General features: G+C 37.1%; 1 protein-coding gene across 1 annotated transcript; it reads right to left on the bottom strand.

Moving 5' to 3' along the window:
• Positions 1–8,822: 8,822 nt before the first annotated feature.
• Positions 8,823–12,416, bottom strand: LOC142606690 (protein SOSEKI 5). Its single transcript, XM_075778024.1, has 4 exons — positions 12,055–12,416; positions 11,563–11,632; positions 10,540–11,478; positions 8,823–9,030 (listed from the first exon to the last, which is right to left on the bottom strand). Exons 1-4 carry the CDS (start codon positions 12,287–12,289, stop codon positions 8,868–8,870), a joined length of 1,407 nt encoding a protein of 468 aa, XP_075634139.1. The 5' UTR covers positions 12,290–12,416; the 3' UTR covers positions 8,823–8,867.
• Between the last annotated feature and the right edge of the window lie 1,335 nt (positions 12,417–13,751).

Raw genomic sequence — 13,751 nt, 5'->3', positions numbered from 1 at the left:
AATAAGCCTCTATTACAGTGCGTTTGCAATGATATCACCTGCATAATTAATACAATGAATGCATAAGAAAATGGTGTTCAATGTCTAATACTCGCATTAATGACTTATCTTCTAATGATAGTAATCCATGACTCACTAATCGTAGCCAAAAATACAGTGGGTTATGTCCGAGAACATGACAGTGTGTGCGTAACTTAACAATAAATAAATAAAGTAATACCCAATTCGAATTAACAATGAAAAAAAAATAAATCCAAAAGCAAATAAGAGTGAATTGTAATACTAGATTAAAATACCCAAAACTTGTTCAAGTCAATTATGTTATTTCACCAAGAACATAAAATATGAATATAGAAAAAAAAAAATCAATTGCAGTAGCTAAATCAATTGCAAGATGAACGCCATTCAAGTCAATCCAAAGAAGGAAAAGACAATTAGTAAAAAGAAACAATCATCACAATCACTACATATATATATATATATATATATATATATATATATATATATATATATATATTTTACTAAACCCAAAGGATAGCAAAAACCACACCTTAAAGAAAACCGTGGGTGTATGGGTTTCAAACTTAATGGCAAAAAATGATACTTGGAGTCAGCTTTCAATCCTGTATAAAATTAAAATAGGATAAAAATTTATTAAAAAAAAGAACAAAGAACAAAAGTAAAATAGTTAGGGCTTAGAGATTTTTTTTAGTTAGGGTTTCATATTTAACACCCAAAAAACAAAAACAAAAAACTCAACTTAAACACTAAACACAAAGGAAAGCAAAAACCATACCTTAAAGAAAACTGTGGGTGTATGGGTTTCGAACTTGAAGGCAGAAAACGCTACTTGGAGTCAGCTTTCAATCCTATATAAAATTAAAACAGGATTAAAATTGATTAAAGAAAAGAACAAAAGTAAAATAGTTAGGGTTTCTAGGTTTTTTTTTAGTTATGGTATCATATTATAAATCTTTGGGTTTATTTGATTTTAACATTTGATTTCCATAACAAATGAAACCAACAAGATTAACAAAAAAGAAATATGAGAAACAAAGAACAATAACCTAAGCGTTTGGAGTAAGAACTGACTTAATGAAGAATACACAGCGGCGGGGTAAGGACTAAACACCGGAGGTAGCTATGGAGAGAGGAGTGGACAGTGGTGACGACGCTAGGCATTAGAGGCGGAGAGGGGAGTGGGATACAACATTGGAGGAGGCTAGGGTTTGGATTTGGAGAAATGGTTTAGAGAGTGTTGAAGAGCGAACCAAAATACCAAATAGAGAAGTGAGATTGTGAGAGTTTGAGAGAGCCAAGTAGAGAACTGAGACAGAAAAAGTGAAGAGGTGAGGAAGAGTGAAAAGGGGCGAGGTGTGAAGGGGAAGCCATGACATCTGAACTAAAGTAAAAACTGAAGAGCCTTAGGAGAGGTAGTGAGAGATATCAGATCTTTGTTATTTAATTCTCACCGTTAGATTTGGTCTTGATTTTGATTATAACTGTTAATTTAGAAATGGGTTATTGTGCCACTAGTTTTACTCTCATCAACAACGTTGATTTTAAGTTTTAATTTGAGATGAACGGCTAATATGCATATTGGGAATTTGCATGAGAAAAAGTTAACTTTGGTTTTTAAGTCTCGGGTTGGCACTGCTGGGCTGCTCCTGCTAGCATGTCAAATCATATATTGTATTTTTTTTGTATAAATAATTCGATCGGTTTGAGTTTTTCTGGTGAAATATTTTGAAACTCGAATCTGAACAAAATTATTTGATTATTTCACTTGCCAACCTGTGACCGATTGTAAACTAAATTCAAAGCTGCCCGTGGACCTTCGGTCAGGCGAGCGGTTCGGTTGATTTGGGCCAATGGACAGCCCTAGACTACCCTCTAGTCTGTCAATTACCTAGCCAATACCACTTACCTGTGCTGGCTGTGCCACACCCCATTACCAGACAAAGAGTCTTATTTTGTTTGCTTGTCCACCATGGCATTCCCATCGAGATGAGGGTAAGCATTCTCTCTTACTATCCCTCAAGACATGCACCTAGAGATTCCAACTCATTTTTCCTATTTTGGGTGGAATATCATCCCAGCAGGACATTTTCCCCAAAAAAATTTGAGCGGGAACCACAGAATAGGCTCTCCCCTTCTCCCCACCGCCAAACTATACCCTCTTTTACCTCTGGCCCATGGCCCACCACTCCTATATTGATTGGGTACAAGTTGGCGATGCCTAAACCTTGTGCGTGCTCCGCTTCCTTGTGTATCCTTTGCTTGTCTGCTACTCATACTTTTGCCATGACCTGAGGGCTTGTTTGTGCATTCTATTGCTCATTCTTAACTTCTTATGGCGTGGATGGGTCTCTGAGCTTTTGTTCTTTATAGCTTACTTCCCTCCTAGACTAGGCCTTACTTGATTGTGGGCTTTTCTTTTTCTAATTCATTCTTTATCCCTTTGGCGAGCCTATTGGTACTTCCGCCACACTCCACTATTATTCTGGCTGTATCATTGTTTACCCCTTGCTTGCTAGGCCTCTTTTGGACATACTGTATACTTACCCTTTACTTAATTCCAGTGGCCTAGTATCATCATTAGGCCAACATTTTTTCATACTATTTTGGGCTTCTTTGGCCCATTCCATTGCTTCTGGGCTCCCTTGGCCCATTTCATCCTTCTGGGCATCCTCGACCCATTCCAATTTTTCACTCCCATGGGCCTCTGATAAGTATTTTGGGCTTCCTTAGCCCAAATTTCCATATCCTTTTCCTTTGGGGTTTATGGGCTTCCCATTAACCCCTTACTCACTTAATTTATTACTTCGGGCCTTTTTGGCCCATTCTTGCTTGCTTTCTATTTCTCATGGTGCCCGTGGGTTTACTACTTTTTTCTCTGGGCCCCCTTAGGCCCGGTTGCTTTCTTTGAGGCTCATTTGCCACTTCTAGGCCTATGATCCATTATTCTTGCCGTTCAGGCTTAATGGTTTTCTTCTCAATTTACTAACTTTTTTTCCTCCCAAGTTGTTGGGCTTCTTTTTGTCATTGGTCTTCCTTGTCAAAATAAGCATCAACAACGGTTGCCCATGAGAAAGGTTGAGATCGGCAGTGTCTCGAGCATTCTCCTCTCCGACAACACTTCCTGAGGATCCTCTTCGCACAGCAGTGGGGTTGACGCTACTTAGGGAATCGATCTCCAAAACAGCCTTCTATCCTCCCTTGGGTTCAGCGTATCGGTCAAGAACTACCACCATGGATTTTGCATCACTTGCCAGATTAGGTATAAAAGTGGTAGATAACCCTTCCTCGCACTCTCCTTTGTTAGAGGGAAAATAGGTTTCACGCTTTTCTAAGTGTAAGATTGAACCAGCCCATTACATGGGTTGACCTTGTTCTAATCTCTGCAATGATCACTTCGGGGATCTCCACCATCGTGCCTTCTAGATTTATCGCCCACCTCTGGTCGGGACAAGCCTGTGAACTGAGAGTCTGAACCAAAGTTAGGGAAGGTTCCATTACTCACGTTTGATGGAGGAATAAGACTAGTGGAAAACTGGCCTTTGCTAAACTCAACAACGCTCTTACACAAAACTAAGAAAATCCTATTATTGGAATTGGCTTTTTTACCCTTAATTGGTTGTTTCGAGCTGATACCTTTAGCTTGAAAGTTCGCTAGTGTTTTCCTTGGGCCCTTTGGTGCACCTTTAGCTTGAAAGTTCGCTAGTGTTTTCCTTGGGCCCTTTGATGCACCTTACTTTAGGCTAGAACTCGTTTGGCCCACTACCTTGGACCCATAGTCCACTCTGTCCATGGGATTCTTCCTTTTTGCTTCTCGCCCACTACCAACATCTTGATTATCCTGGCTTAGTGGAGCACTTGTCTCGCTACCAGACAGCATACCTGTGGGCCCATCCCTCCTAGAGGATTTGTTCCTATGCTTCTTTCTATTCACAACTAGCCAAGGGCCGTATAAGTCTACTCGTTCTCCCTCTGTACCATATTGGCACACTTCAAAGTTATTAGTAACATGCCAATTGCATGATGTCTCTTCCGCCACCTTTGGACTAGCCACCTTCGGGCTGCCAGGGCTCCTTCCCTCCTCCTCCATATTATCAGCTTGTCTCTATCCACAAACTACGTAAGGATAGGTCTCCTTTTTGTGGCCAATTTGACCGCAAGAAAAACAGAGGTACTAAATGTCCTCATATGCTATAGATTGTTCTAGATTGCCAATGAGGATGGTTGTAATAAGAGGTTTATCCACATCAACCTACACGCAAATCCTAGCATAGAGACCTCGTGTCTCTGAGGCAATGTGCATATCAATCCAGAGGACATTTCCAATGGACTTCCCAATCTCCTTAAGAACCTCTACTTCATAATACTCAATAGGGACCTCGTTCAATCTCACCCAGACTGCAATCAAAGTAACACTAGCAATAGATGGCCTGAAGTTTGGCTCCCATAGCCTGATGGAGAGGAAGTATTCTCCAATAAACTAGGGACCCTTCACAAGAATTGCATTATAATCCTCCTTACCCGAGAATCTGACCAGAAAGAACTCATTCCCCAAATCGACATAGTCAATCTTTCTAGTAGGTTTCCATAGGGAGATAATCCTGTTGTACAGAAAGTTGAAACCCACTAACCTACCATACACCTTTACTATCAAGGCTCTCAACTAGGGGACTCTAATTCGTCGCTTGACTTCAGGGGAGAGATTAACTACAACCACACCTTCCCTTAATGCCGAGATGACATGCTCCTTCTTAGGTTCATACTCCATTTGCTCAGATAGGTCAAGTGCTTGTCTATAAGCTCTTAGGATTTCACCCAAAAGTTTTTCCTTAAAGGAAACCTTAGAGGAACTTTGGCCATTCCCCAGGAGGAGGGGTCTAGGAGTGTAACCTTGATCATCATTGAAATTTGCATGGTGGAAATCCTTGACTTTTTTATTGCTCCTAGCTAGTTCAGCTTCTTCCTCTCTAGAGAGAAAAGGAGAGCTTCCACGAAGAGCCATTTCATTACATATTCTAAAATCAATGATTTTAACCAACTTTTAGCAAAACACTAAATACAACTTAATTTAACTCTTCCGGGGGTATTTTTAGGTTTCGGCCTGGAGGGGTATATAACAATATAAAATTGACGATGTCAACAATATATTGTTATATGCCCTTCCAGGCCGAAACCTAAAAATACCCCCGAAAGAGTTAAATTAAGTTGTATTTAGTGTTTTGCTGAAAGTTGATTAAAATATATTTTCTTCTCTTTCTTTTTTTTTTTTTCTTTGAAAGTATACTTGTGCTTGAAAATGGTGAAAAAAGAAAAAAAAGTAAGGTATATATAAAAACTAAATGCTAAACCAAAAATAGTTGGCAACAAACAAACGCTTTTAAACATTGTTTTATACCATATCTAGTACATAAAAAGATAAAAACCAGTTTTTAAAAAAATATTTGAATCACCATTTGTATTTTGTCTAGATTTTTGTAGCTCATTTGCAGTGCATACTCTCCTTTATAAGGAAAATCAGGATTTAAATTCCCTCTCTCTATTTTATATGTGTGTGTTGTTGTTCCATGTGTTGTGGCATGTGTTTGTCAATAAATTTTTCTTTTAAGTTTTTATCTTAGAATCACCTATACTATATACAGCTTATTTGCTAAAGGAGGGATATATAAAGTAATTTATTTATCTACTTGATTTTTTTTTTTAAATGAGAGCAAAAAGATGAAAGCAAAAGCAAAACTAGGGGTGAACAACACAATTCCAAAACCAAAGGTACCGATCGGACCCAACGTAGCCGCACCGTAATGGGGGCTGACTGCAAGAACTGAGACTGGCGAACGGAGGCTAGTCGTCTTTCTGATGCCAGTGCGGTGATGCAATTGGAAATCAATTTCAATAACTGAATCCAAGTTGAACAGAAAGTATTTTATCTATATATATATATATATAATTACTATTATAACCTTATAACTTAATAAAACAATGCTGTTTCATTGAGCTATTTTAAATAAAATATAATAACGTCGTTTTACGATAGGGTTACAAAATTGAGAAAGCATATAAATTTTTGTTTTTGCATAACATAACTCAGAAATCTCTCTCTCTCTCTCTCTCTCTCTCTCTCTCTCTCCACGATTTCTAACACTTTTTTTTCTAGCAATTTGATTTTGAGGGAGACTAAGAGTTCTCACTCTTCAATCACTAATGATTCCAAATATTGCTTAGTATTTTTTCAGTATTTTCATATTTTTATTTTTATATTTTTTGACTTGGGAGTTTTGAGCTATTTAGTAGAGCTACTGTGGTACTACCATACTACTAATTAGGCATTGGTTTTTGTATATTTATTGTAGTATAAATTCATTGTAAAGCAGGTTTATGTATAATGTATGTACAATTGGAATTTTTTTTTTAATAGGTGGACAGGTTTATGATAGTTTGCTAAATAAATAAATAAAAGTTTGTATAGATGGATAGGTTTTTTTTTTTTTAATGTGTTAACAGGTTTTTAAAAGCTCGCTAAGTTTGTATAGATAGACAAGTTTTCTTTTAAAAAAAATTTTATGTGTGAACAAGTTTTCGACAACTTGCTAACTAATAAATAAAAAGTTTGTATTTGCTTGAAATCTTAAACAGGTTGATATACTAGAAAAAAAAGTAGTTTTTTAATATTTCAAACGGACCAAATCAATTAAATCAACCGTAAAAAAACCGCACCACTATAGGTCGGAAAATTAACCCTAGGCGGTGTGCATCAATTCCAATTATGAGAAAACTGATCCCTATCGGTTTGGTGATAAATTTGAAAAAAAAAAAAAAAAAAACACCAACCGAACCGTGCACACCCCTCAGCAAAAACTATAATGTTAAACGAGCAAATAAACCCTCAACCAAAAGTTATGTCCAAATGGGCACAAAGTGGAGAATGTGAATGAGAATGTAATAAAATACGAGTTATGCTTATACTTTTATAAGCAAATTGGCACTAGCAGATGATATGCTCTCATTTCATTCTTAAAGAGATAGCTTCTCGGCTTCTTGGCTTTTGACTCAACACATTTTATAGCTAGCCAAGCTCGAGGCCTTTCCACCTTGATTACAAAGAAAATTGACACAACCTCTATCACAATGTCAAGTACGAAACATGGGCTCTAAGAACCCCTCAAGCTCAAGGTCACTTTGCCAAGAGTTTTATAGCTCAACTAATTCGCAAATTGTGGTGTTTCTAACAAAAATATCCAGATTGAAATCTCCCCTACCCCCTACCCCCAATTATCAATTTATCAAAAAAAAATAGCTAAAGGTCACTTTAACTCTAAATAGCTAAAGCATATAAGAACATTCCCAAAGGCCTCTTTATTTTCTTACCTAAATTTGAAGAAAAAACCAACTCTCTATTTTGACTACTCACTTTTCAAGAGTAAAACTCCAACAAGAAATTATCTCATGTGCGTGTTCCATGAACCAGACTTATAAGACTATTTTAACCATCTAACAATCTGTCATTTTATACATTTAAATAACTTTTTTTGCCAAAATTGTATTTATTTATATTCTTTCTTTACTTCGTATTGCACTATCATCCCCTCCAGCAGCAACATTTTTGTCGTGGTCATCCCCTCCACCACTAAGGTCAAGCGGTACAAATTGGGTCGAATTAGCATCTCCATTGTTATTATTATTAATAATTATTTTGTTCTTATCATTTATGTGAGCAGAGGATTGTGGTTTGTCTTGATTGTGTCTCCATCTGGATAATCAGTTTGGTTTTTTACTAATTTGGATCGATTTGTAGTTTATTGTTTGACTGTTGCTGTTGGGCTAAATGACATACTAAGAAATTGAAGAGCTACGGTGGCTCTTTGAGTGAATACAGTCATGTAGCAGTTTAGCTTTTTTACATAGCCTCAAAAAGAAACTTTTTAGAGCTAGAATTTGGGGTGATACTGTGTAAAAAATTGAGTGATGCTTTAATGCTGCCAAGCTGGTCTAAAACCGTGAAAATTATGACAATATTAATGTTCTTGACCAATAAGGGGGACCTCCACTCTCAAATTACAGACAAAGTTGTAATGATAACAGATTAGAGGCTACACCTGCCAACAATGTTGGACTTGAACAAGCAAACAGTGAAGCTTTTGAATGTCATTGACATCATCCTTTCAATTCTGAACAAGGATCATCTAACCCACAATCAATATTACCAAACATGCCTCAATATCATAAATGGTTCTATAAAAAAAACAGTTACTAAAATTAGTCTCTAGTTAGTAGTTAGAGTTAAAGACTTAGAGGACCTTCCCATGAATGCCAAATGCACAATTTGCAGTTTGCACAACCTCACCTCACCAATCTCCATACCATGTCGGGCGCAAGGAACCAAATTCAATCGTGAGGTCACGTGCGTCCTCAAATACGATGACACCAAGGTATGTGACAATACCAAGGCCAGAATTCTAGTTGTAGTACTATTTCACATGCTCAAGTCAAATAACATAGTCAAAAAAGTGAACATTAGGGTTAGTGCCAATCACCGAAATTAAGGCCAATTTTAATCCCCCCACTATTACCAATGCACTCAATTTTTATCCAAGCCCAAACCTCCATGCCTGATGGCGATCAACAAACTTGAACCAGGAGCACTTCTTATTCTCCTAAACTTTCACTTTTTCCCCTCAATCTATGTGCTCGACTTGCCGTGACTTGCAAAATGCACACACCATGTATTTTCGCCTATCCTTTTTCATATCATACATTTTTCAATAAATTCTTTTTCTATGGCTCTTGTTCTTATTAGTTTTTTGGTTAGGAAGTACAAACCACAATACACAAAGTGAGCCTTCAACTTTAATAAGTTAGAACTCAATCCTCTTGCTCCCTTGTTGACTACTACTACTACTGATAAAAGAGCCATCGTTGTTGCAATCTTTCTTCGTTGGCTGTGTCTTTGGTTTCCTCGGCATGCATTTTGTGCGCACTCCCTCAATCTCTTCATCCGCCAATTGCAACTGCGAACTCCTGCAGATAACATTATTCATGTTAATATTTTACAATTATGTAATATAAAGAAAGCATTATTAAGTATTAACATGATTCTTTCTTACCAAGTCTTTATATTAAAAACCCAGAAAATAAAGGAGAAAAAGAAAGCAATTCAATATCAAAACTGTATACAAGAAGTCAACTCGTCAAATTAAGAGTCAATAATTTGACTCTGCCTATGTGAAAATGAGGTCAGCAGCAACAGGGTAGAATGAATTTATATTCATATCTACTGGTCCCAACTGAATCTTCTCGGTATCATAGGCGGCTTCATAACTGCAAGATGTTAATCTTAGGGCCCCATGGAGTGGGGATGCAGGTACAGATATGCTCAATTAATGTGAGACGGTGAGTATTAAATACAATAGTAATTAGATGGAAAACTGGCTCACAGAACACTGAACTGTCAAATTGCTATTTTTGTGAATCAGAGTGAATTGGTAGCTAGCTGGCTATTTCTCAATCTCCGTACGAATCTCGCATGCAAATCAAAAGCAGGCCAAAAGGGTTATCAGAGAATCAATGTCATCACTCATCAGATCAGACCCAGAATCCCAGGAAAGGTTGAAGCTTGTAAGCAACTAGCATAGTACTGGAAATTCTGGGTCTCTCAAGGAAATTAGCCTCTCAAGGAACACACTACAAAATTATTTATTTCAAAACCTTTTACATAGTTCGGAAGAAACACGCCGTTTTCTGTGAATTTCCCTTCCAAATTTTATAATGCAACTTTAGTAACATTTTAAAGCTTATTTAAAACCCCAAAAAGAAAAAATGCTAACTGCATAGAAATATTTGTTTCTATTCAAATCTTCACCCATATCTAATTAGCTAGAATGAGCAATACGCATTGTGCTATGAGTCTATGACAAAACAATTACAATAAGAAGGTCCTAATTAGCAATTGATTATGCCAATCACAATACTCATTCCTAAAAACAATGATAATACCACAGTAGAAACTAATATGTGACATATTTGAATTCGGTTTTATGTTTTCCCCACTGACTATGAAAACAGCTACAAAGTTATTTACTTGTCTAATACACACAACCTATTTTACACAAGCATCAATTACAACTTGCCACCCCAGCATGTTAAAAGAACATAATTTTTTACAATAAACTTAACATTGCTCACTAGAAGTTAATTTATGTAAACTAACTTTATTTCAACACTAATCACCTCAAGGATTCATATTCTGCCAAAAGCAACTTATCAACTCAACAATATTATCAATTAATATACAAAATGTTAATTATGAAAAGATTGTGAAATGTGTTCCGGCTAAAAATGGTAATAATGTGGTTTAAGTCACCGCAGTGACATAACACTTCAACTGTGTACAAGTCATAGTCCACAGTCTTACAGCTAACAATACCCAATAATAGGAACACTGTGAAGCACATGATTCACAAACAGACAAATAAAACAAACATGAATAAAAACTCAAAAGCAGTAATCACTAATCAAAACGTGACATACCGATCTGCATTATACGAAGATGACCTCTTCAAATTTGGAACCTCCACATCCTTCTTGTTTGTCTCGATCAAGCTCCCGCTAAAATACTCTTTGTCTTCCAATTTTAACCCCGGGAAATTAGGAATTTCCGTCAGTGCCCCCGCTTCTTTACCCAATTGATTATTGTTCCCTGCTCCACGGGGCAACCTGGATTTATAGTGCCCAATCATCGAGAAACCCTGATCCTTCACTGACGTGGCACCACAGTCCTTGAACGATATCGAGCCGCACGAGATCAATTGCATCAGAACCGTCGATGCCTTCATTCTTCCGCTTGGGAAATTCTCAGCCGTCCGATTCAACGAAGAATTCTCCTCATTAGCGCCAGGCTGGCAAATCACCAACCGTCCATCGGCCTTCATTAATGATTCTAGGGTTTCGGGGCTTGAATCTGACGGCGGAGGCGAAATCTCGTCCCTACTCAGCTCCGTACTTTGACCATGGCAAATATCACGTTGACTTTTCTCATCGCGAACTTGCTCGTCGTCTTCTTCTTCTTCTTCGATTTCTTTCGCTCTGACTGGTCTGCGTCTCCTTCGCTTGTCCTCGGTCTGAGTCGACGCGTCGGCGGCGGCTTTCCCGGCGGACTCGCCGGAAGACGACTCGGCCTTGTAGACCTTGTACTCGTGGAGATCGATCGAGCTCCACGACTGGTTCCTTCGCCGCGTTATCACCGCCGGAAAATCCGAATCCTCGCCGGACTTGTTCGTCTCCGGCGGTGGTGGCCTCAGAGATCTCGACGAAGATGAAGACGTCGAAGGCGTCATCGTTTCGTGGAGCTTAGGGCTAAGATTGAGTTCGTGAAACTCCGAGCCTTTAAGAACGTATTCTTGGCCGTGAGCTGGGTATATGAAATCGTTCTCCGATAAATCGTGCCAAACGAAGCCGTTTTTGTAGCTCCTGAATCAGAAATCAAAATCAGATATGAAACTGAAAGTAGCAAAGTAATTAGATCAAACAGCTTAGATAGCGAGTGAGTGTTACCGTTTCGATGACCAGGAATACAAGTTAGCCATTCCCTTGCCTCGGAGGAGATTCAAGCGGTTAATTACATCTGCGATAACATAGTAAATTAGAAAAATCTGAAAATTGCACTCGAGTCTCGAAGCTCACTGATTCATCACAACGAATAACACTAAGCCCTGTTTGGTTACCGAGAAACAATAAGAAAATTGGAATAAAAAACACTGAAACCGACAATGTAAGCTTATTTAATACTTGTCTCGTATCACGAGGCTCAAATTTAAAATTTTCTCTCTTATTTTCTTTCCTTCTTTCGTCAAGTTTTCCCAGATGCCAAACAGAGTGTAAAAACTTTGACTAGCTCGAGGCTAAAGCAAACGAAAAAAAAAAGCAAGGAACTTCAGCCCACGAGAAAGCAAAAAAAAACTTTACATGAGCTTTCACGGCAACCAAACAACAAACAAGTAGTTTAAAAAGAAGAAGAAGTTTTTTAGAGTTGTGTTTGAATATTACCTCTGAGGTAGAGACCTTCAGGAGAGGAAAGAGGGACCTCGATGAAATGAGGATGCTCAAGCTGTCCATTCCTGGACAAGTAATAAACGACGGGGACCGATCTTTTCTCACTGGTCTTATTCGCCCTAGGCTCGGTCCATACTTTGGTCCTTTCAGGGCTGCACTCTGATCTGTCCCTCCATTTTTTCGGGATTTGGAGCTCTGTTGCTTTCCCTCTTGCAGCAGCCACAGCCATTTCCTTTTTTGTTTTCCTAAGAACTGCTTGGGAGCTAAGAAAGGAAAAAATGGTGGGAAAGTTCAAGATAGTATTTGAGGCCAGAAAGTTTTGAAGAGGGAAAGAGGAGTGGTTTGTAGTTTTATAAGGGTCCAACTTTTCGGATATCCAACTTAAATTTGTCCTTATAGTTTATTAGCCAACCCACTTTTTATTTTTTATTTTTTAATGAATGAAAAATCTATTAAATTTAATTGAGAAATTATGTACCGTATGAACATAATCCACATCTAGGAGTTTTATCTAGATTTTACTTAATTTAAAAACCTAAACCATGTGATCAATTCTGATCACACCGAATCTAAAGAACCGTACAAAATCTAAGTATAAAAATTAGGGGTGACAGTACAATGGCTAGCATCAATTTATCATTTAATCTACTTAAAAAAAATATATATGTAAAGATGTGGTGTGAAACAAATGCCCATCCAATCTTAACATGTCACATATCATCTTATCACATGTTTAAAAATAAGTACAACCACATCTAATCAATTTTAATACACATAAATCCAACAAAATTGGAAATTTATTAAAATGTTATTTTAATTTTTTTAATATAAGATAAAATTTATGCTCTAGCCTAATCTAAGTGTATATGTATATGAAGCTCTCTTATGAAAACTTGAACCCTGGCCCTTGCCCCCCACAAGCACTTATACTTGTAGAGTGATCAGCGCACCAAGAGTGTGGGGTGATTATTGAGATGTTATTAAGCGTGATATGATATATTGAATTTTAAGTAAAATATTAATGTGACAATCTCTTATTAATTGGTGTAAAATATGAATTTTACATCTCATCCTTACCAGATTCGGACTCTTGTGAAAATATTGTATATGTAGCAGTAGCACTCATGTATCATTAATTGTTACTCTGCTAATATAAATTAGAAAAATACTAAATCCATAATATTTTATAATACTTTCACAATAAATTCTAAATGATAAGTTGTTGCTGGATTAGCAATTACTACTAAACAAAAAAGTAAATTTAGTAATAGGTTTAAAGTAAATTAGCAATAATTTAACACAATTGATTTGCTATATTACGAAAGTATTGTCCACGAATAATTTCTCTACCAATTAAAATATTCACATAATTCCCATCCAAAAAGAAAAAAAAATTACATATTTTTATATCATTTTTTTAAATACAAATCTCACCATATCAACTAAATAACAATGAAATGGATTATAAAAATTGATGAGTCCTAAACTAATATATTTGTTTAAACTTGACTAGAGGAAAAATCTGAACCATTTTTGTTATTATTTAATTTACAAAGAGTTGAAATTGTTAGAAATCTGGGGTAGGGTTGAGTGCAGAGAATCTTAAAACCTGATGGAGGGAGAGAGATTCAAAATGTGGATGCCGCAGACAACAGCTACCAAACAAGATAGTGCCGTTTTTGGTTTCAGTA

The sequence above is a fragment of the Castanea sativa genome, chromosome 8 (assembly GCF_040712315.1).
Source record: "Castanea sativa cultivar Marrone di Chiusa Pesio chromosome 8, ASM4071231v1".
NCBI classification, from domain to species: domain Eukaryota; kingdom Viridiplantae; phylum Streptophyta; class Magnoliopsida; order Fagales; family Fagaceae; genus Castanea; species Castanea sativa.
Note: the sequence above shows the minus strand (reverse complement) of the source record. Positions and strands in the feature narration are given on the sequence as shown.

What these genes read in the sequence shown, in the direction of transcription:
- LOC142606690 (XM_075778024.1), bottom strand. Translation starts at nt 12,289, where the DNA reads ATGGCTGTGGCTGCTGCAAGAGGGAAAGCAACAGAGCTCCAAATCCCG. An exon ending in TGAAGGTCTCTACCTCAGAG is followed by an intron (nt 11,633 to 12,054) that starts GTAATATTCAAA and finishes ATGTTATCGCAG; the next exon opens with ATGTAATTAACCGCTTGAAT. An exon ending in TATTCCTGGTCATCGAAACG is followed by an intron (nt 11,479 to 11,562) that starts GTAACACTCACT and finishes TTTCTGATTCAG; the next exon opens with GAGCTACAAAAACGGCTTCG.